We start from the raw sequence: 24,492 nt of genomic DNA, 5'->3' as shown, positions 1-24,492 counted from the left end.
GAAGGAGTTTTTTGGGAGACATTCTTACACGAGTTGGCACTGTTTGAGGAGGGAGAATGGCTAGTAGTAGGGGATCTTAACCTGGACTTTGACCCGCACAGCAACTGTCTGGGAGTGGTAAAAGGGGGCACACGACGGGGATAATGTCCCAAAAACATAGCCGGTATATTGAGGAGGTGGGATGGATTGACACCTCGAGAGGTCGGCACCCCCAGGAGAAACTCATCTGTGCACAAGAGGAACTCTAGGGTTGATTACATTTCTTGCAACACAAAGGGTGGTTATGGCAATGCAGAAGAGTACCTTCTCAGGGGAAAGGGAACCCAGAATACAGTACAGGGAGAGTTCTCAAAGTATTTGATGGCAGTTAAGGATCCCAAGATGTTGGAAGGGGAATTATGGGATGGCTTTAAAGAACATCTCAGGAATCTTTTGATTAGGACTGCCGAGGATTAGGGAAGCCAGGACAAGGGAAGAGCGGGAATTGGAAACTAAGAGTTTGACTGGAATCTGCTTTTAAGGAAAAGGGAGGCAATTGGTTGGTAAATCTACGGAAAGTACCTTTCTCAGAAGTAAGCAGACGATTTATAAATATGAGAATAAGGTAGGAACTGTATTGGTGAGACATTTTACGGCCAAGAAACTGAGAGCTTTTATAAAGGGATTTGAGGGCGCTGGCAAGCAGGTAGTGGTGATAGAGGGTAGCAAACGTAGGGTAATGGCAGAATTCTTTGAGGGCCTCTAGTCAGAGGAATCATGTGAGACGAGGGAGCACAATGAATACTTAGCAGGGTGGAGAGGTGAGACTGGGGGGAGAGCAGGTGGGGCATTTAGATGCCCCAGTGACGAGGGAAGAAGTACAGCATGTGATCAGCAGGTTGAAGCTCCATAAAAGTCTGGGGACCGATGGATTTATGGCGATCTTTATATATAAAGTGTTATGTATGTGTGTATGTTTGTCCGGCTATACAAATCCACCCACGTTTACCAAATTTTGCATGGATTCCTCATATGTCAGGGGCAAGATTGTAATCTGTTTGGATGCAAAAAATTCAGTCCATAGACCCCCTCATGTACGATGCTCACCCTGATTCACTACAGTAGGTACTAGAAGGAGGCAACATGTGTTGGTCATTCCTTTGAAATGTATTATTACTATGTACAGTTCAAAAGTGTTAAAGCATTTTTAAAGGGAATTAAAAAAATGAATTGACTTTTTTGTTCCCGCCACTCTAAAAATGGGAAACGGCAATGTTACAGTTTACTTAAGTTCGTTCACGAGAAGAGAGCACAATCAATCAATCTATCTTTTTTGGACATTTTCTCAAATGTGCTGAAGCCATTGAGTGACTAAAACATGCTGCACAAAAAACGAACATCACTTGGAAAAGCTCAATCTGATGCAAAGCGAAAATCAATATCAAGAGCTTCTGAACCACAACAACAAACAGCAGCACGACTTGCCGACCAGAGGACAAGAGCAACATCCTCTAGGTCACATGAGACACCATTCGATCAGGACACGGGCAACGCTGGGTACACCAGCTAGTATTTTATAAAACATTCAGTCATCAGTTGAGTATATACCTAGAAGAGCTCTTCAACGAATTTAGGAAGAGTTGGTGAATTAGCACAGTCAATGGAAATGGCGCACATAACTCTGATCCCGAAACCGGGAAAGAACTCACAGTTAAGCTCTTCCTACAGACCAATAGCGCTCATCAACATAGATGCCAAGCTGTACACAAGAGTCTTAGCCGCTAAGGCAGAGGGAGTTCTGCTAGCCCTGATTTACCATCATCAGTAGGGGTTTATTCAAGCGAGGAAGGAATACCTTTGACACTGTCAGAAAGGTGCTACATGTTATAAAACGAATAAGGTTGGGACTGTTAAGCCCACATCACTGGTGACGATTGACGCCGAGAAGCTGTTTGACTGTGTAAACTGGGCTTTCATGTTTAAAGTTCTACGCAGGGTGAGGTCCATACTTCCTAAGGATGGTGCCGGCCAACTATATTTCCCTGATGGCGAGAGTATGGGTGAATGGGAGGTTAAATAGGCCGTTCCTATAAGAAGAGGGACCAAACAAGGGTGCCCGTTATCGCCTCTTCTCTTTGCTCTAGACATCGAACCATTTGCGCACAAGGTAAAGGGGAATCAAGCGATCCAGGGGGTTCAATGGGCAGGCTCTCAACATAAAATTGGGTTCTTCGCTGACGTTGTGATAATGATGGTGACAGACCCAGAAAGAACTCTGCATGTTATAATGGGAGCGATAGAGGGATTTTTTTTGGTGTCAGGGTTTCAGGTGACTGTTTCAAAGTCTGAGATCATGAATCTGTCCTTAAAGCAGGAGACTGTTGAGCGTATTAAGTCCAAGAGACCTCTTCGATGGACAGGGGTTTCGGACAGATACCTGGGGGTGAACCTAACCCCTCATATGCATCAACTCTGTAGGGCAAACTACCCACGCTTGGTGGAACAAATTAGGAAAGATCTGAACAGATGGAGGGGGCAGTATGTTTTGTGGCAGGGGAAGATTTTTGTTAAAATGAACATACTTCCCTGCCTTTTTATATGCTTTTCAGGCATTGCCAATACCAGTCCCGGGGAAGGTCCTGTAGGGAATATAAGGGGATTTCATGCAATTTATTTGGAATGGGAAGAAGCCTTGAATTGGAAGAGTGGTTTTGTATCGCCCCAAGAGGATGGGGGAGTGGGGTGCACCAACATAACAAAATACTTCCAGGCAGCACAGTTGAGGATTCTGGCAGAATGGGGTCGGGAGGATAATGAGAAACACTGGATGGAGCAGGCAATGGCTGATGAATACATGTGGAAGCTACCCTGGTTGAGGGCAGAGGATAGACTGAGACGTCTTATGGGAAACTCAATAATGAAGGGGGGGGCTAGAGATATTGGATGAGGTAAACAGTAGGCATAAGTTGGCCCCATGGCCTTCACCACGAACACCGCTTTTCAGAAACCCAACATTCACTCCCAGGATGGAGTATAAACGTTTTCAGAAGTGGACCTTGGGGGCATGAGAGAGAGTAGGGATATGTAGAACCTAACCAGGCTCCAGACATTTGGAGGTTGCTGTCAAGAGTTCGGAGTTTGGAAAGAAGATCACTTTGCATACCAGCAAATTAAACACTCGTCGACTGCATCTGTGAGGGACAGGGCTATTAAACCACTTGCAGAGTGGGAAAAGGTAGTAACTGACGGTGAATCTACCAGAGACCTAATCTCTGCCATGTATAGATATTACTGGGTGAAGGAGAGCAAGGCCAGATGAGAGTCAGGAACAGATGGGAGCGAGCCACAAACAGGCACTTTACTGATGAGAAATGGGACCTGTCAGCACGGAGGGTCTTTGAACCATGGACATGCACACACAACCAGGAATTGCAATGTAAAACTTCTCACAGATGGCACTAAACATCTTGGAAACTGAACAAAATTTATGGAGGGATATCTCCAATGTGTTGGTGGGAATGTGGTATGGAGGGAACACCATGGCATATATGATGGGGATGCCCCAAACTGCAACATTTTTGGCATGGCAGGAGGTAAAATCACATTTAGATGAGATCACGGGCAGGGTGTCGTCCTCGATATGGCAGTGGCGTTACTAAATCCCCCTGCAACAGTCAAATCCAGACGGCAGGGGAAGGTGGGTATATTATGGGCCAACCTGCTTATATGTGCCAAACTGTATATAGCACGACTTTGACGCAGATGCAAGCAAGAGATTCCTTCCCTAATACAATTGTATTACGTGGTATGGGAGACCCTCTGTATGGAAAAGTTTACTGCAGTTGGACACAATGCTATGAGAAGATTTGAAAAAATGTGGGAACCTTTTCTAGAGTATGCAGCTTAAAGATATGAATAAACCCTACATTGCTAGGCATGTTACCAGAAGGACGGTATAAGATGGGAACGGAATCGGAGACATGTTGGATAATAAGGGGGAAGAGATGGTGGGTGAGGAATGTGTTGGAATTGTTACCGATGATATATTGTTTTGCTATATTGTTATGGTTGGGCAAAGGGAACAATCTTGGGAGGATAAAGGTGATGATGTTGTTTAGATGTATGGAACTGCTAATGGTGCTAAAGTGATATACCTTGACTAAAGATTTGGTTGAGCAAAAAAAAGCTATCCACGAAGAACTGCTGTCTGGTACCTAGTCTAATTACTTTCTTTGTTATAAAGGTGTAATTCCCTTTACCTGGAAGCGCTTCCACTCTGGGTAGGCCTATTTCATTTCTATTCTTTTTTTTTATTTGTTTAATTATAAACAGCGAGCAGGAGTACAGACACAATTGCAGTGCTTATCGCCTCACAGAACATATGAAGCATAATGCCCCGTTCCCCCCACCCCCAAGTTCCCGATTAGGCATTGTCCCGAGCCTCATTCGGCCTGATCCGGCGGCGAGCTGTCGCCCATAGAGTCGAGGGCTCTCGCGGCCAAGCGTGGCTTGAAGGTCAGGGCCGGGTAGTTCTGGTCATAGTCCAGGACTGGTGCCCAAATGTCAGTGAATCGGTGGAGCAGTCCCGCTTTGGCCACCGTGACCTTTTCCGCTACCAGGATGTCCCACAGTTTAAGCCACCAGAGGGTCATGAGGGGTCCTTCCACAGACTTCCAGGTGCGGGCCACTGTGATTTTGGCCACCAGGAGGAGTTGGGACATCAGCGTAGCCCTCCTCCCAGTTCTTGGATACAAGTCCGGGAGCGGTATCCCCAGGAGGACTTGCTCAGGCGTTGGCGGAATTTCAACTTGGGTGATGTCCTTTATGGTGGCCAGGCATTGGCTCCAGAACTCCCCCACCTTAGGGCATGTCCACCACATGTGGAAATAGGAACCCGGGTGGCCACAAAGGCGCCAGAAGTGGGGGTCCAGGGCCGGCTGGAAGTGGTGGAGGCGCAAGGGGGGGTAGTACCAGCGCAGAAGGAGTTTGTGGGTGCATTCCCGGTTAGTAATACACCGAGATGCTGGGTGCGTTCTTGTCCAAACATCCACCCATGTGTGGTCCTCAATCTCATGACCCAAGTCCGCCTCCCATTGGGACATATAGGAGGGCCTAGTCTGGAGGGGGTCTTCCTGCAATAGTTTGTAGAGGGCCGAAATCTTTCCCCGGTCTGGCAGGTCATTCACTGTGAGCTCCAGCGGAGCAAGGGGCCGTGTAGCGGCCTCCCGGGTCTGGGGGTGGGAGCACCAGTGCCTCAGTTGGGCGTAAGTAAATCTATCTGTCTCTGTCAGCTGGAAACTCGTTTTACATCGCTCAAAGGTGAGGGGGGCGTCCCCTTCGAAGAGCAGCCCCAAAGTTTCAAGGCCTCCTGCCACCCAGTTCCTAAAGTTCTTAGGGTGAGCTCCCGGGGAAAAGGCGGGGTTGAGGAAGATTGGGGAGAGAGAGCGCAAAAGCCTCCTGGGATGCCTCCATGCCTGCGGGCCCACTCCCATGCCTTTTATCGACTGCTTCGTGGCAGTCAACACTCCCGGCCAAGTTCGGCGTAGTGCGGTGGGGATGAACGGGAGAAAGCGGAGGGGGAGAGGGAGGCGGGATTGTTCGATCTCTACCCATTTCGGGCGTCCAGTAGCGTGTCCCCATGCTTGAAAATGGGCCAGTTGGGCTGCGATTTGATACTTCCGGAGGTCCGGCACCCCCAGTCCCCCCAGTCTTGTGCTGGCCATCATCATTCTCCGAGGGATCTGCGATTTCTTCCCCTTCCAGGTGAAGCCAATGATTTTCCTTTTGGTCGCAGCAAAGGGGGGAGAGGGATCGAGGTTGGGAGAGATGAACAGGCGTAGAGGAAGCGGGGGAGGAGGTTCATTTTACATGTCGTGATGCGCCCCAACAGCGAGATCTCCTGTGTCTGCCAACGGGACAGGTCCTTTTCCATTTCCTCGAAGAGTGGGGGGAAGTTGGCCTGGTAGACCTTTGTTGGGTGGGCGGAGATCCGAACCCCCAAGTAGGAGATCGCTTGGGTGCTCCATTGAAACGGGCTGTGTTTCTCCAAGGCCTTCCTCTCGCCCGTGTGCAGGCCCACTCCGAGGGCGGTTGACTTTGGGAAATTGATGGCAAATCCCGAGACCCTCCCGAAGTCCCGGATTTCGTTCAGGGCTGCCCTCATAGAATCTTTAATGTTTGTGATGGTTAGCAGCACATCGTCCGCGTAAAGGGCAATTTTGTGTTGGACTGGGCCGATCTTCAGGCCAGTGATCAGGGGGTTCCGGCGCACTTGCTGGGCTAGCGGTTCCATCGCCAAGGCGAAGAGCAGGGGGGACAGTGGACATCCCTGTCGCGTTCCACATGTAAGAGCAATCGGGTCCGACAAGCGACCATTAACTCTCAGCCGGGTCTTAGGGGCTTGGTAGTTCGTTAGGATCATCCTCCTGAAGGTCGAGCCAAAGCCATAGGCCTCAAGAACGGAGGAGAGATAGGGCCAGTCCACCTTGTCGAAAGCTTTGGTTGCGTCTAGCGCCAAGAGGGCAAGTTGTTGGGAGTCCTGACTGGCGACCTCTATCAGATCCAGTGCCCTGCGGATGTTGTCCTTTGTCGATCTGTGGAAAATAAACCCTGTCTGATCCGGGTCCACCATGCTCGGGAGAATGGGTGCGAGGCGGTTGGCCAGGGCCTTGGAGTAGATATTGACGTCCAAGTTCAACAAGCAGATGGGTCTGTACGAACTATTCTCATGGGGGTCCTTCCCAGGCTTAAGAATCAGGACCGTGATGGACTCCTGCATCGATGGGGTGACCGTTCCAGTGGCTGCAAACGAGTTGAAGAGGCGGGTCAGAGGAGCCACCAATTGGGGGCGGAAGAGCTTGTAGAAGCGCGTGGAGAACCCATCTGGGCCCGGAGCCCTGGGCTTTAGGCTTTTAATGGCCTCTTGCACTTCCTCGTTCGTAATAGGCGTTTCCAGTCCCTCTCTCGCCTCCAGGTTGAGGAGTGGGAGAGCCACCTCTCGGATGTATGAGTGCTGCTCATCTAGGTCCCGCGGGACCGCCGTCATGATTTCTGATTGGTGGGCGACCGCCAGTCGCAGTTTTTCACGCTCTGCATGGTGGATCTTTCCCTGTGTGTCGCGGAGACCCTGGATGAAATTCCTGCTCTTTTCTTTAGCCAGTTTACTGACTAGCAGTTTGTTAGCCTTATTGCTATGGACGTAGTACCATTGTTTGGTTCTGGTTAGCAGGTTTGCCGTAGCGTCGGCGTAGTGTGACTCGAGCCTCTTCCTCGCCATCCGTAAAACCCTGTAGGATTTCGGGGACCAGCCCTTACGTTTGTGAATGGCCTCAGCCTCGCGGACCTCGGCTTCCAGGATAGCGCGGGCCGCCTGCTTCTGTTTGTGGAACGCGGCACCTTGGGCAATCAGCTCCCCTCTAAGCACTGCCTTCATGGCGTCCCAGGTGTTAGCCGGGGAGGTGTCCTCATTGCGATTTTCAGTGAAGAAGTTTTTAATTGTCCTGGCGATAGTGTCTCTCACTGCCATGTTCCCCAAGATAGGGTCGTACAGGCTCCACTGGCGGCGCGGAGGAGGATCCGGGTCTTGCGACCGCAGGGTGAGCGAGACCGGAGCATGGTCCGAGAGAATCCGGGGGCCAATCGTAACATCGTCCGTAAAGGTCAGGATCTGGGGGGAAGCCAGAAATAAGTTGATTCTAGAAAAGGTGCGGTGGACGTACGAATAAAAGGTGAAGTCTTTCTCTTCTGGGGACAGCACCCTCCAGGCGTCAACAATATTCAGCGTGCGAAACAAGTGGAGCAGGGCTGTAGCCAACTTTAAGTCCCTGAGTGTTTGGGGGTAAGATCTATCCCTGGTGGGCTCCGGGACCCCGTTAAAGTCTCCACCGATGACTACTTGCCCTTCGATGAATGGAATGAGGGAATCCTCCAGGTCTTGATAGAATCCCTCCTGGTGCTCATTCGGGGCGTAGGCTGAAATGAGGGTGTAAAGCTGGCCGAGGATGATGCATTTGACCGCCATAAAGCAACCCTCCTGGCATCTCAGCGAGTCCAGGATCTGAGGATTCAAGTCCTTAGCAAAGAGAATGGCGGTGCCTCCCTTCTTGGTTCCGCTGGAGGCCAGGAATTGCAGAGGATAGAGTCTGGTTCATAAGCGAGGAAAGTCTGCTGGAATTAGGTGCGTTTCTTGCAGGAAAGCGATTGCGGTCCCCTCGTCGTGCAGCCTTTGCAGGGTGGATTTCCTCTTTGGGGGGGGAGTTCAAGCCTCTGACGTTCAGAGTGGTGAATTTTAATTTTAGGTGCGGGGCTGGAGCTCCGAGTCCGTTTTCCACGGGGGGAGGGGGGGATAGGGGACAGGTCAAGTCAGCCATAGCTGCAAGGGATCCGCTGCGGTGGGGTCTCCTGCTGCTGAAGGTTTTTAGGAAAAATCTCCACGGGAGATATGAACTTTCAACATCGGCCTCCAACGGGAGGCCCAAACTATTGCCGGGGGGACCGAATTTGAACTTTCAGCAGCTCCCCCGGCCACCTAGGCTGTCCTCGGGCAACATGGCCCACATGGTTGAGATTCTCTCCAGGGGTAACATGATGACATCCACCCTGGAGGAGGGTATGGACCGCATAGGGTCCGCGGCAAGCTTGAAAGAACCTTGGTGATTCCTGTGCTAACTATACTTCAGGCGAACTTGCTCCTGTCATTTGGGTTTACGGCCTCTCTGCACCCTTGACCAGGGGGCCCGTTTCGGTTTGGGAGAGGCAGCGTCCTGCGGAAGGCTTGATTGGCTTGAGAAGGGTGGTTCTGTGCCCACAGGGGAGTCCGGGTGGAGGACTGATGCCGCGTCATCAAGGTGGCTAATGGTGCGGGGAGTACCCTTGTATGAGAACTGTAGCGCCGTGGGAAACAGCCATCGGTAGCGGATCTGCTGGTCTCGTAGGAAAAGCGAAAGCGGGCGAAGCATCCTGCGCTTCTGAAGGGTTAGAGGGGAGAGATCCTGGAAGATCTGCAGTGGGGAGCCCTGGAAGGAGAGTTCGTCTTTTGAGCAGCCTATCACTGAAATGGCCTCCTTGGTGGTATAAAAGTGAACTCTTATCGGGAGGGGGATCTGTCTCGGATCCCCGGCGAGGGCGCGGTCGGTGGGTACCGTCGAGTAGCAGCAGCGACTCATCTAGATCCGGCAGCAGGGACTGGAAGAAGAGACTTATGTATCCGGGGAGTTCCTTTTCAGAAATCGCAGAGGGCACCCCACGGATGCGGAGGTTGTTGCGCCGGGAGTGATTCTCCATGTCCTCTTGCTTGAATTCGAGGATTTCCGTCCTGTCCATTAGTGTCTGGATGGTGCGTTGGATCTCCGCTAGTGAGTTACAGTGGTCTACGGCCAGTTCCTCGGCCTCCCCCATCCTGTGCTCAATATCGCTGACCCGTTGCTCTGTTTGCTCCAATTTGGCGGTAAGCTCAGTCATACAGGATCTGAATTCCGCTTTGATATCAGACATGAAGGCCTGGAGATCCTCTTTTGTCGCGAGCGTCCCTTTGTCTTCGGTAGTTTTCTGAGGAGTGAGTTTAGGGGGATCGGATTTCTTCCCTTTCTCCTGGGCCAGCAGCATGGTGGAAATGTCGGCAGATTGGGAGGGTTTCGATGCCTTGGCCATGGCTTTGACGTAGGGGACGACTCCGGGGGACTGGTGTCTGCGCACGGAGGACCCGCAGGATCCGGGGACGGCGGTGGCCAAGGAGAAGGGTGGGCCGGGGCGCCCCAGGAGGTGCTTTAATCCCTTCAAAGGGCGACAAATACCTTGGCGGAGTAGACCCGCGGGGTTAGGAGGCTGCGGGTCTATGATTCGCCCTCTACCGTGTGATTCAGGTTGCTGAGGCGCAGGTCAGTTCTCTCCGGCTGGTAGAGATGAGGAGTGGGCAGGGGCACCCCAGGAAGTCGGTGGCGTGGCTCAGACAACAGGGGGGGGGGGAGCCCCCGTGAGGCCCGGAAGAGCAGTCCAACTCCAGCAGCAAGGCCCCCAGGTGGCAAGCAGGGGGGGGGGGCTTGCGCCAGGATGAAAGGAGGCAGGGCCTCAAGGCATTATAGTGGCGGGGGCAGGGGCCACCTGAGTGAAGTGTGGCCCCCCTCCCAGGCGCCACGTAGATGGAAGTGGGCAGTGATGACTGGGACCCCCCACCCCCACCCGGAGGGCGACCGCAGCAGTTAGAGAGAAGGCCCCTGCTCCAGTGGGGGGAGATGTAGCAGTCCTGCTGGCGGGGCCCAACGGGGAAACGTCTCCAGTGAGAAGTCCGCCTCCAGGGGAGGGAGGTAAAAGCAGCCGCCGCAGGATCCCTCGGGCCAAAGGGCCGCAACAAGGAGAAGAGCCGGAGCGCCAATGCCACTGCCGTCGGGTGAGCAGAGCCAGAGCCTCATCGTGGGATGGATAGGGCCCGCTGGACGTACGGGCGGCCCCGCCGGAGTGCTGGGCGGAGCAGTCAGCCGGGAGGAAGCCAGCGGGACCAGTGCGCCTCCAAAGCACCCGGGTCTCCTCAGGCCGGAGGCCTCAGCAGAAGAGGGAGGAGCCGGGTCGTCTCGGCTCGTGCGAGCAAGCAGGACTGACTGCGTGGAGAGCCACTATGGACCGTGGGCCGTCCAGCAGATCAGGCGGGCAAGTGAGTCGGGCCCCCTCCAGCGTCGCATGGAGCAAGCCAGTCTAGGCCGAAGCGCCGCCGATGTGGAGCCGTGAGGTAAGGCTCCGGCGAGAGTGCGTGTGGGTCCCCCACGGAAGCGGGGCGATGCTGATGAGCAGGAGGGAGCAGGCGGCACTATCTCACTGCCAGTGCGCACTGGAGGGGATCCGATCCCAGGAGCTGGATCACAGCAGGCAATGGAGGGCCGACAGGCCGCGGGAGGAGGGACTGATAATTGCGGCCGCCATCTTTTGCGGTGCGGGCACCGGAGACCTCTCCCTCGCAGCGTTTTCTATGAAGCTGGGATCGTTAAGTGCCTTGGTTGCAGCCGGTGAAGCAGGGGAAGCTCCGGTGCCCCATCCTATGTCGCGCAGGCAGTCAGCATGGCAGGAACCGGCAACAAAACGTTAATGGCCGCAGACCCATGCGCAGGCCATCAATGGAGCTGCCACATCTCTGGCGCTCCAGGCCACGCCCCTTTCATTTCTATTCTTGAGTGGCCATGTTGGAGTTCAGTATCTTCTACTTCTGTAGGTTGAAACAGATGACTTTCTTCCTCCACCTCCTCGTATCCCAAAGTGCATCCTGGATGGTTGTTTGACCACTTTGTGATCTAATTCGATGCCCGTGAACAAAGGAGGCCATAACTGGAAGCCATGTGGTTGTATGTGTGATTTGAGGGACCCTTCCCCTACAGGCTGTTGCAGGTATCTATCGTTCCTTCTCAATGTTCGTAAAAGGACCCTAAGGAACATCCGAAGGATTGATCTATGCAAATAGCCAATAGGTCTCTGTCTCTTCATAGGTTTATTGGGCACGGTTGTCTCCATGAAACTTCTTGTGTGGGATCGCCAGGCGACTAAAGCAAAATCAGTAGAAGCTAGAGGACTGTTCTGAATGCTGGTTTGTATCGCTGTGTGAGATTGTGCAAGGGAATGCTTGCACATCCATTTGTCAATGTTTGTACTGTCCTTTTATCAAAAGCACTCGGCCTTCATACAACGTTTGGTCGTAGACTGAATGTAGTGCCTCAGATTCCAACTGTGATGGAATTGAGACAACAAAGGCACGAGATATATTTTATACCTCACACTAGCAGTTTGAAACTAATTTAGGAATGATACGTTCTCACTGTACAACATAGCTTTAACATTTTGACCTGTTGGCTTCTCTAGACCCTCGGGGGTGCGAGGTGATGGGAGACAGTGGGTGCATTATGGCTAGCTTGGGATCAAAATAATCATTTTCTTGCCTTTAAGTATGACATATAAAGAGCCTCACTTGAACTAATGCAACTGCTCTGAAGTTAATAAGCGTCTCATTGCATGTGCTCATAAATCTCAATCTCTGTGGTCAGTGATGGCTTCCAGTGAAGTTCTGCTTTCAGGTCAAAGTTGACCCCACTAGGAATTGGCATTATTTCTTGGGCAGAAAGGGTTACCATTGGGATTGGAAAAATCGTTATGACTACCTCTTGCCTAAAAGGTCTCTTGGGAATATGGCTGGGTTTTCCCTAGATATGGTAGTATTAAAAAATGCCTAATTAAGTTTCAAAACCGGTACCGTGCTTGTTTTTTTGTGTGAGAAAATTGTATTTTATTAAGTTTTGATAAAGAGCCAAAGCAAAAGTGATGTCGCCTTACTGTATGCCCACAATAAAATACCACCACAAGACCATCAGATAAAAAGAAGCATTGACATCATAGCTCCAAATAGATCCTTATCCCCCCCTTGAGAATATACCCACCTCATCTTCCCGCTCCCAACCCTGCAGCATCACTTCTCGCTGAGGAAGTGGACCATTGCCGGTTTCCAGTGCTGCATCAAGAGGGAAATCAGTAGTCTCATTGTATGTCCTGGTTGTACTTGTGCTACGTGGCGGGCCAACATTTGAATGTTATCTGGCCTTGTGACACTCGTTCTCTTGGTACCTCTACGCATCTCCACTCAACGCCGGATGCTGTTACAGTTCTGTCAACAATAGGGGTTCACTATTTGGGGTGCATTTTTGGGAGTATACGGGGAGTGAAATGCCAATGGACTAGGAGCCTACAATTATGCATTTTGTACTGGACTGCTCCGGTGGAGCCCATACTGCTTTATAGGTCTCCTGCCATACATCTGAATCCACCTGCAAACCGAGATCTCTCACCCAGTGCCTTTGTGTGTTTGGGACATTTAGATGGCCCCTTCCCAGGACCGACATACAAAGTCTTGAGATGAGCCCTTTGGACCCTGTTTCGGAGTATCTGTTCAAATGATGTTAGCCGGGTGCTGTCCGTTAGGGTGGCTTTCAGCTGTAAGTACAACAGGGGGGCGGGCATGGCGTCAGTGTGTAGGGCAGAGTAAGTTACATTTTTGTTAGGAAGCAACCCTCTTTCCACACCTGTCCCGCTCTAGCCAACTCGGCCCCGTAATAAGGTTGAAATCGTGTGGGATCAGCAGTTTTATTCCCTGGGTGGGTGGGGGTGTTGGGGAGCTTGAGCCCATATGCAGCTGAGAGGGGACAGCCATGGCGTTACGCCCTCCATTTCCTTAGATTTCCTCCATATGGACCAAAGTACAGTACTGATAAGATCGGGGGTGTATATATTTTACGTGGTAAGTGCTTGTGGGCAACCCATGTGACCAGGATAAATCGCCGTTCTCCAAATTCACCCACTGTTTTGCGGTGTTTTCCCGTAGATGGTCCACGAGAAGCCAAAGCCCTAAAATACTCATAAAAATCTGGAAACCCAGCCCCTTTCTCATTGGATTGTATCAAAGTCCCATAAGCTCGCTGAGGCCTCTTCCCTGCCCATAGGAATGTGAGACGTGATTGCTTTATTTAACTGTGCAAGGCTGCTGGTAGCATGACCGGAAGGGACTGAAACAGAACAAGCAGCCTTGGTAAAACATTCATTTTTATTGATATGAGGGGTGCTGCCCACGATAGCGTGGTTTTGGCCCATCTCTGTACGTCTCTAGTGATTTGTCCCTAGAGTGGTATATTTAAGGCCACCTCAACCCCCACCCCGAGTCATTTCTTTGGAAGAAATCCTTGATTTCGGCATGGAGTGTTTCCTTGAACACTATATCTCTGTATAGTGTGTCATTGCAGTGCCACCTGTTATCTAGTGGGGCACGCTGCACGAGGTCTAACCTCAGCCCACACATGTCATGGTCCGTCCAAACTATTATTTGTATGTCCGCCCCAATTATGTTATGCTCCTCGGCTACATCTAGCAATATGTAATCTATCCTTGAAAATGTGTGATGGGGTGGCGAATAGAAAGTAAATGACTGCGTATGTGGGTGCACGGTTCTCCATGTATCATTGAGATAGAGGTCTTGCAAAAGGGAATGCAGACCCTCCCTTTCGGGGACAGGAGGAGGGAGTGCTCCAGCCCCTTAAGCAGTCAACTATCGTATTCATATCTCCCCTGCAGAGAAGCTGCCCTGTTTTCCATAAGTCTATAAATGATAGTCTCCTTACAGAATGAGAGCTGATGCTGGTTTGGTGCATATGATGAGCACTGCGTTGCGTCCATGCTCCAGATTGTATCATTCACTGCCAGAAGTCGGCCCTTCATACCTCTGTGGACCTGTCTAACCTCTAGGATTAGTGATGCTCGAAACATTATTCCCTCTCCGGCTTTCTTCAAGGGGTCTGATGCCCAAAATGCCCCACCTTGATTTTTGCCTTTCAGAGTGTACTCCTCCTCTTTCCTAAATGGAGATTCTTGTAGGGTTGGACATCAGGATCTCCTTATCCAAAATAGGCCCCCCTCTTAAGAAATGAGTGCACGTTTGTAAAAAAGCAAGTTTATTGTATACAATTGACTGGGAGGGGCTAGATGACTCCTTAGAGACAGAACTAACCAGACTCTCCTCGAACCAAACAAAGGTTACACGTTACATACATTGTTGCAACATTTAAAACACCCCACATATTTTGTTACAAAGCCAACTCCCAGACATGATTGGTTCACCCTGTACAAGGCAATCTTATCCCCCCACCACCCAAGTTCCCACGCTCTCATTGGATACATTCACTTAACCACCATCCCCATTCGACATACATTTGCATTAGCTTATATTTACAGTACACCCCTTTTTGGGCTCTTTCTATACATGGCCGTGGCATCATCACATGGTTACATATTCACCTACAATAATCCCAATTTATTACAAGTTTCATCTGGTCGGGGACCTCTAACCCGGAGTGTGATGCACATGGCTTTTACAAGGACACTTCAACAATATGTGGAGGGAGAGAAACCAACAAGTTCCCTTTGAACCGGTGATCAACATCTCATCCACCCTTGGTATCTTTTGTTTCACGCTAATCTATTACCACTACCATTGCAGCTCACATGGCCTCTAGCTACATCCTGGTCATTTCCCTGAGTACCTGATCAAAACACATAAACTATTTTCCACCTCTGCCCTTAAGCACCCCTTGCGCTGGGTGTATTACCTGGCCCCAAGTCGACCCTGCCATATGGCCCGACTTCCCTGGTCACTGAATAACAAACTCCAATTTTCTCAGGAAGATTACATCTCTTATCCACACAGCACCAAGTTGTAAACCTTATGAACTCCGAGCACTTCATTCCGCCCTGGCCGCAACTGACCATTTGATATTTTCGCAGCTGGCCGAATGCCGTTCGCCGCCTTCCCCCCCAATCTTTCGACCTCTATCAACCAACTTCCCAGGTCACACAGAGTTTCTCGCCACCCAAGGTTTTTGCGGCCTACAAAAACCCACACTACGAAGGACCCGCAGTACACATCTTTCTCATGTTTTCAACATGCACCCTCTGTTCCCTTAACTGTCCCAAACGTATTTCCCTGCCCCAAGTCGACCGTGTCCCCTCACAGTGGCTTCACCATCCATGACTCTCCTGTCTCACATGCGCATATAAAGCTCTTTGGGTCCCATCTTTAGGTACTACATTGCATGCCACACAACTACATTGTGTCCATATTGTATCCGCTGTAAGGAACGCATGATGGCAATAGCAAGACGGACACAAGTGACCACAGTTGAAGGGTGTTTATTAAACATTTGCAGGGGTGTGACAAACGCCCATGTAAGCCGAAATCTAAAGATGGAAGCAAGCTACAACCATCATATAATAAAGAAGGCCGTCCTAGTGGAGTCGTGACAACATAAAGAGGGCCTATACTAAAAAACCTATTCCCAATCCTTACAACTAGTTACAGATAGTGCGGGGTGCAGTTCATGAAAAAGATAAATTGTTCACAAAATTGTAAGTCTGGATGCTTGGGCCATTGGCCTCCCTTTCCCATGTTTTCAGCATGGGGCAAGGCGGTTCACTCGAGCAAAGCGCACGAGGATACAGTTCAGGTTTCATAGTTGACAAAACTCAAGACCTTCTGGGTTCAAGTCTCTTTACTTCTCACCAGCCTCTTGACGCAGAGGACTGGCTGTAACAGAAATGACACGCAAATGTTCTCTTGAGCATTTTCAGTATTCACTTTGGGTATTCACCCTGGATACCCCTCAGCCGGGCTAGATTATTTCTGTAACAAGAAGTTGAATGTGGATCCCCCTCTTCTGGGCTCAGATCCTTTCAACGTTGAATCTCCCTCTTCCGGGCTCAGATCCCATTACCAAAACAAAGTTCAATTAGTCTCCCTCGGCTGGGCTCGGGCCAATTGGATTGACATTATTCTGTTGAATATGCACATGGTTTAGCAAGACCCGTTGCATGACCACTTCAATCTTAATATTTCTTTCACACTCTTCATCAGTTGGATACCCAGCAGAGACTTTTCAAATGAGCACCCACCTAATGCTGGACCCCTGTGTGTATGGTATCTTTTCTTGATTTCCTCATAGTTCAATTATGAAGTTCAAGTAATTCTTTCTTGCTTTCAATTACAGTTGCGTCGCTCATTCCAAACGCTTCATACAATGTTCCCTTTGTACAATGTTGCTCACCGGCTGTGTTGCTTCTTCTGGCACTGCTTTGGTGTAGGAGCCAAGGACAGTACTGCGGTGGCAATCGCTCCTCCCCGCCTTGGTTATCAACACGGGAGAGCCCCGGGTACCTCTGACACACTGTGTAGGTTTGATCAGCCTTAGTTGCTGGTCTTCGGTTTTTTACTTTCCAAGGCTCATGAAATTAACAGTCTTTATAGGTCAAGGGTGCTTCTCTTCTTGCAACCCTCTCCAGTCCTGCCGTCTTCCTCCTTGTATTAAGTTGCCATCTTGGAACTGCTGTTTCCTCGTGTGTTTTGCTTCGCTCAGAGTGTGCTTTCGTGCTCTGCCTTTTATCCATGTGGTGAAGTGTGATGGATGTCAGGTGTGTGTAATGATCCGTAATTGCCTGACCTTGCCTGACTGGTGTTGGGACATGTCAGGTATACGGCTCTGGTAGTAGTCCATTGGCGCTCACAGTGAACTGTCCATGAGAAAGTGTTTGTGTCGGGGAAAGGGTGCAGGGGTTGAGTTCCTAGGTATCTAGTAGGTAGGGTGGGGAAAGGTGTTACAGGGAAGGGGAAACCGCGTCTCCCTGCCTGGTGTCCCACTTCCACTACCCGAAGACCCCTTATCCAGGTGATCCTCCCGCACTGGTCCGCCCCCAGGAACTGGATCCAAAAGTGATGGCCGTGTTCTGGCCACCTGGATGAGACATCCTCGGGGACTAGTGGGTGAGACACCTTCAGGTTTCTCACACTGCATACTTGTCATTATGTTGCTGTGTGTGCGTGCATATCTAAAATGTATCGACTCTACACAAAATAATAGTAACACTTATTTCATTCTCATTAACTAGACTAGATACATCCCCAATTGCAACATTGCACTAACATTGCCTCTACCCCAGTCACCAATATGGCGCGCACAACGCAACCCCTTCTTTCCCATTGAAACCATTATCGGCCACCCCAACACTCTTGAACAGATAGAAGATCCAAGCCTGATTGCCTAAACTCCCGTGGCAACATTGATTGTTTCTGTGATGTGTTTTAGCCCTTCAACATTCAGATACCTGATCCTTATTGAGGCGTTATATATTGCTAAATGGTGGAATGCCTCAATCGTCCCATATTTGCGTGAGACCTACATTCCCAGATCATTCAATTTACTTCCTCTCTGTCTGCTCTTCTAGAACTTCCCCTATTTTAAGAAGGAGCATGCAGTCAGGGTGTTGAACCTGCGAAGCTTCTAGACCTCGGGGCCAGCCTCTCCTTGGCTGGGATTTGCAATTATCCCTGTTGGGGCCCTGTTTGTGGTGGACATCGCAGAGTTCCAAGCTGTGGTCTTCTGAGGCCAGGTGTTACAGGGCGCTGTCCATCTCGTCTCCTGATGTGATCCATATTCCTCACCTCAATGCTCTAAGTTAAGAGAGAATGGGATGCCCCATCAGTATCGAATGTCCGCCACCTGCAACCATATGGTCAGCTGATGACAATATTTTCATCAGAGTCATGGCCAGCAAGTCCTGATCTATTTTTATCCTTGAGCCTTCAAATTCCATCTGCCCTTTGCACAATATCCATCTTCTGCCTGAACTAGTGACACCTTGCCAGAACTGATCTTGGTCCATTTGGCGGGGCCTCCCCTCACTGAATTCTGTTAAATGTTATTTCTGGTGTTGGGGGCACATCAAATAGTGTGTTGACTAAGGCTTTCACCTGGCGTTTAAGAGATAGAGGCCAATCTCCTTGCATTTCAATGAGCCCCATAATGCAGATATTTGAACACCTGTCTCGGTTGTCGATTTTGGACATGAGGCCAGTTTCCCTCTGCTTCAGACCCAGAAAGCAGCTTTTGAATTTCATCTCCTTGAGATAGATAGCCATCTGGTTATTCACCAGTGATTCTAGTTTATCCTCCACTTCATCCACTCTGACTTTCAATTCTGATATAGCCGTCGTTATGCCGTTCTTTATAGATCGTATCTCTTCCAGTAACGGGCACGCATCCACCTTGGTTGATACGTCTTGGTCTCTTCCGAGGATAGTCGGAATGCCTTCCATGTGGCTCATCTCAACCTTGTCTCCACCGCGGCCAAAGCCCCAGAGTATAGCCACAGTATTGTGGTCCAGCGTGTTCACCGCGGCTGAAGCCCGGTTGCAGCGTACGAGTAGGTGGCAGGTAGCTGTTTCACTCTTTCTGAAGCTACGGTTTTACAAGTTACAGCCCAGTCACATGTACCGATACATCTCCACGCAGGTCTCGTCAGAGCCCCCGCTCTACGGGGAGCCATGGTTCCCTAATTCTACCACGCTGGCCCAAGTTTATGTGGTGTCCGTGATTACTCCAGGCTCTGGCTCAGACCCCCTTAAACTTTGCACACCACAACAGCCATCTGGGTTCTCGAGTGCTGGGCCTGATGGAGCCAGCGTTCATCCACTTGCACAAGTCCATGTTATTGTGTTTCACCCAGAGCCCGACGGCCAAGCTCTAGACACGCACGGTGGCTGAGATGCAGCGCATGTGCTCCAATTCCCCCACCTCTCCTGTAAGACCTGCAGCAGCGCTGCAAGCCACTACGTCTACCGGGCTCTTTCCTCCTCTGTGTCCCGTGGGGGCGACCATAGCTTGTGTTCCCGGCCCCGATAGACCCCTGGAAGTCGGGTCTTGGGCCGCCCTGATTCAGACAGATCAGGCTGCAGAGATCTCTCTCCCTTGCCCTGTTCCGTTATGGTGCTTCGTGCCCCGATGCTGGGGCGTGCGTACCTGGCTAGTCCTTTGATGAAAAGGCCAAACAAAGTGCGGCACCCGCTTGATGATGGTTTGGGTGCCAGGTCATGGTCCTCACCATAAACTGCTCAACTGTGTGGGTTCAGCTCTCACCCGGATTGCACGCTGCAGAGGGGGGTGCTGTCACCCATGCTAGGCCGCCACCACCTCTGCCGAGACCGCTGACACCGGTAGTAGTCTGTCGACAAAAAGGCGGTGGCTCATTCCCAAGGCTGTCTGACCAATTTGCATTGCCCAAAAAAGCTTCTGGAGTTAATGCGCCACCATTAACGTTGGCCAGGCAAGGGAGGTGACATTTCAGGCTACCATGTCACCTGTGCCCCCTGGTGGTCTACCCTGTGCCCGTTTTTTGTAATGCTTTTTTGTCCGAACTAACTCCCTGTAACCAATGTGATTGGTGATAGAAATGGAATAAAGATAAAGTTGCAAAAGTGTCAGCAATGCTTAAATGAAGAATTGATGGAAAATCTGTGTCACGTTTGTAGGATGTCCATACTTAATAGGTCTTTGCAAGATTATATTTGAATGATTTGGTAATAGTTAAAGTATTCTATACACCAATAATTTGGGCACGGTAGAAGCTAGGCAATCAAGTTTCACTGATAATTGCTATGTATTGATTGTATTCTTGTTTTTAAATATTTTATTCAGGAATGTTCTACTTATTGACTATTTTTGTCAGTGTTATATGTTAGTTTAGATGTAAAATTTGCCATAGAAATCATCAAATACACAATTAATACTTTTTTTCTTGTTTTAAATATCCAGGGTATGAAAAGGGTTTGAGGTTTTTCACAATGGGGGATATCCTGGCCTATGAAGCTGACCTGCTTGGACTGGTGAAAGAGGTATGCAAATAATAGGGAGGGGAGAGGGTTTTGAAAATGTTAGTCACTGAATCAATATTTAACTTTTGTAAGTGACAGAAAGTTATCCTTGTTCATATCTACGATATTGACCCATGGTTTATGGGTGTTTTAAAAATACCTCTAATTGAAAAGTGTCCTCCCTAGACTTTAAACGCGTAGCACCCTGGACACAAAGAAATGTATTTACTGCCATTTCTGGAATACTTGAGTCCAGTACTGTGATGCAGTAACATCAGAGAACATACCACGTCACACAACATGACTTACACCGAGAATTTGAATTCTCATCTGCACCTTGATATTTGTTACAATGTTTGTTATAAGCCACGGTCCTTGTGGTCCCCACACACCTCCTCTTTTATCTTTCTAATTCTCACCACCTACAACTATCCACTGCTGCCACCTCACCACTCTCCTCCATCTCTCCATCCTCTGCTTCTTTCCCCACTGCCTAGCCTGCAGCCTTCTCCAAATGTAAGCCTCTTGTAACCTACACAGAGCAACAGGGCCCGGGTGCTTGTTATATACTGTACTTTCTCCAGAGTGGTATTTTAAGTAAGGGTCTGTACTGGTGTCTTGTAATTGTTTGAGGGAACAGATTGGTCATTGTCCCTGAAGGCATCTGGGTTTAGAGTGGTGGACCAGACCGATAATTTGCTTATCAGCCATTTCTGGTGCAGCCTGTGCTGAGCTGAGATTTCCTGCGCTCCCAGCGTGTGAATTAGTAGCTGGAAACTCCCTGAGTAAGTGCTAGAAACACTGTTTTTGTTTTCATATTGCGCATGCAGTAAAGTTGAAACATTGTATCCCGCATGAAAGCATTTTTTGCCAGGGCTCAATGATTCTGTAATTTTGCTTCCTGTGATTAGTTCTCACAAGGGTTTTGGGCTTGGTCACGACTTTTAGGGCTTGCCTAACCTAATTGACTACGGGAGTGCGACTAATTCCAGCCCCCAGGGCTGACCTATAATGAGGCACTGTGATGGCCGCCTGCCAGGTAATGTGAACCAGGATAGGGGTGACAGAGGATCCTTCCCTTACTGCCCCTTGGGCTTAATATTCACTGGCCCGCAGTGGCACTCAGCCCCCTCAATCACCACCTTGGGCGTCCCCAGAACCAGGCAGGGACTCCTCATCACAAGGATTATAGCCGAGGGATCAACAGCAATGTGAGACCTTGGAAACATTCACTGTTACCTTCTTTTTCAGCAGAAAGTTAAAGTATCAGGCTTTGACTGATCCTAAGTAAGAGGGTTGGCCTATTACAAGTACCTCTCTGGCTCTTGACTGGGGTCCACAGTCCCTTCCCTCTCTTCCTACTATAGGTACGCGTCAGTAGCACTCAAATTATTCGCTCAAAGTCTCTAGGATTTATTGTGCCCCAGACTTTTTTTTTTAGCCTTTGATTTAACTTCCTGGCAGTAACAAATGTGTTCAAGGTCACATGTTGACCCTCCTAGATTCTCCTAATGGGTACCCACTGTGGTTCTCATAGGTCTTCAGAGGGTAGTTGGGTGTCTGACAATTACACATTTGGTTGGATTGCAAGGGATTGATTTTCTTTCCCTCTTTGGGCTACAATAAGCTTCTCCCTATAGGTGGCACAGGCTGAAGCTCTGTTTTAAGCCCTGATTTTAAGATGGATGGTGCGACAAATCCTTGGATATTATCCTTTCTCCCATAGAGCAGAACCCTTCTCCTGCGGCCAGGTCCTTTGAACCACACTCCAATCATCCCCTGGGAATGGTGCATAGCAGGAGGATCACATGGTGAGGGAAATCCCTCATGGGATTAAGGATGACATGCTAAGAGAGACACAGTATATTCCTACCACTATCCCTGCTCCCTCACCCTCTTACCCTGGAATCTCTCATACTTCTAGGTATGTGAGCAAAGTAGGACTTTGTCTTCCCCTGAACAGTACTGAGCCGAAAAAGAACAGTTCTGACATCTTAGAGAAATGTACTGAGACGAAGAAGATGCACGCAGTGCAGGAGAGCACCCCCAGAAATACAGTGAGTAGACCAGCTGTGGGAACCAGGCCGAACCCGAACCCTGCTAAGGAAAGAAGGACTTCTATGGAAAGCAGTCCTCCCTGGAGAAGCCGCCAGGGAAGATACTGTGTCTACCTGAAACTGGGAGAAAGCTGCAACGCCCAGGAAGAAGCTGAGAGCTCCAGAGCTGGTCCTGAGACAGGAAGGCTGGAAGGCTGGCGGACACAGGCGGTCTTGAAGCTTGGGAAGCGCAATGGCTTCCAGACAGACGGTTGGTGCTGCGGAGCCGCCGCTGACCATAAAAAGCCTCCCCAAGGACCACGAGTCCCGCAGCTGACGGAGCAAGCTGGGAGAAGGCGGACACCCTTGTTAACCAGGAAAACCGGTATGCCGAGGGGCAGAAAGGCGCTGGGAACCAGAAAAGGTGGTGGCAAGCAGAGAAGGGGGAGAAATACCCCAAACCTAGGGTCTGGGACCCTGAAAAGCAGAGGAAGTGGTGGCAAGCAGAGAAGGGAGAGAAATACCCTGAGCTGAAAGTCTGGGACCCTGAAAGTAATACTGAAGAAACTTTCACACATATGATGATATATGGTAATGCTTGGCCGGAGAGTAAACCACCCTGCCTAGAAGGAGAAGTACCGAAGACAGGCAAGTCTGGCACTCGCACCCATAACAGAAATAAATGAGTTGCTCATCCTCATAGTCACAGTACCTGGGTGGAAGGTGAACCAGTTTGGCTGTGCGAAAGGTAATACTTGGCAGGAGAGTCCACCAAGTCTACCTAGAAAGAAAACTGTGGCGAGTCTGGGACTCATACCTATATATAAGGACAATTGTTACTCTTCATAGTCACAGTACCAGGGAGAAGAGAAGCCTGGGGAAGGGAGACAGCCCCTGGGATTTGTGAACATTGTGGCAAAGCTAAGAAAAGAGAGACATTCTTTTGGCACTTCAAGGAAGTGGAAAATAAACCAGGAGAAGGGAGTCATTCCCCATGGGACTTGGGAACATTGTGAGAAGTCAAGAGAAGGGAGGCATTCTCTTGAACCCTATTGAACTTTGTTTTTTCACCATTTGGAACTTTGTGCTATGAATTTGCAAAAGAACTATGAATGGCCTGCCGAGAAGACAACCCCTTTGCACTTTATATTGAGTTGTTAGTATAAGGGCTGAAGTTAGGATTTTTGACACAATGGTGGACTTAACTTTATTTTGACTTGCTGACAGAACCATTTAAGATGTGTTGATACAGGGAAACCCCTCTTAGCGTTTGAGCTAGTGAGGCCTTTCCCCAACCCTACTTTAATTTAAATAAAAGTCTGTAGCAACAAAAAGGCCACCTGTGTCTATCTCTCACTACTGCACCCTTACAAGTGGTGTTAGAACTGGGATCTGGCCTATTTGACACAAACTGGAGAACCCTAGAATTTGCCCGATTAAGCGTAAGATCCATGAGCCCATTAGTAGCCACGGCTGAGTCAATAGGGTTCAAACTTTCCAGTAGCTGAGACATAATCATAGACCCAGGGAAAATAGAATTAATACCTATGGATTTAGTCTTAATAGCCCCTAAAGGGACTTATATTAGACTTGCATCTAAGTTTCGATTAGCCTGGAAATATGGGATGGATGTCTTGGCAAGGCTAATTGAACCAGACTACCGAGGAGACATTTAAATACTAATGCAAAATAAGGGCCAACTTCCCTACCTAGTGAAAGCGTAGCCTAAGTTATTTTAGAAACCGCCCTCTTGTCCAGATTCGACAAAGTAAAGGAAAGCAAGGCCACAGAGAGAGATAGAAAAGGGTTTGGTGAAGCCGATGAAGTTTAAACCATTAGTGAGATTCCAACTAAAAACAAGGAAGATTACCTCCCCGAGACACTCCCTTAGCTTGTCTTCACTAAACGGGACAACCCTATCCTTGCCTGAAGGTTTCTTAAAGGTTGTGCCCGTACAAGAAGTTAGAAGAGTACCTTTTTCAAAATCTATAGAAGAATGGTATTCGAGATTGTGCATGCACAAACTTCAGGTCATCTAGGCACAGCCAAAGCCCAGGGCCAATTAATAAGCCGATTTTACTGGCCAGGTGTATGTGTCGATGTCCGGAATTTTATATTGACATGCGCATTCTGTCAAAAGACAACCTCTCATAACATTCCACCTGCCCCTTTACAGCCCCTGCCAATAATAGAGATCCCCTATTTCTGCATTGCAATGGACATTGTGGGATCTTTGGAGACATCGGAAATGAGGAATAGATGCAT

At 49.5% G+C, this 24,492-nt stretch overlaps 1 protein-coding gene across 7 annotated transcripts in view; it reads left to right on the top strand.

The window, feature by feature from the left end:
* Positions 1 to 24,492, top strand: part of ARMC9 (armadillo repeat containing 9) — a 1,454,284-nt gene that overhangs the window by 62,660 nt on the left and 1,367,132 nt on the right. For all 7 annotated transcript variants that reach the window (XM_069617565.1, XM_069617561.1, XM_069617566.1 and 4 more), the window contains exon 2: positions 20,133 to 20,212. In XM_069617565.1, the coding sequence (XP_069473666.1) occupies positions 20,162 to 20,212 (51 nt within the window). In that variant the 5' untranslated portion in view covers positions 20,133 to 20,161. The remainder of the gene's footprint in view (positions 1 to 20,132; positions 20,213 to 24,492) is intronic.

Source organism: Ambystoma mexicanum, chromosome 10 (genome assembly GCF_040938575.1).
Source record: "Ambystoma mexicanum isolate Mex_15411 chromosome 10, UKY_AmexF1_1, whole genome shotgun sequence".
Classification (NCBI taxonomy): Eukaryota; Metazoa; Chordata; class Amphibia; order Caudata; family Ambystomatidae; genus Ambystoma; species Ambystoma mexicanum.
Note: the sequence above shows the minus strand (reverse complement) of the source record. Positions and strands in the feature narration are given on the sequence as shown.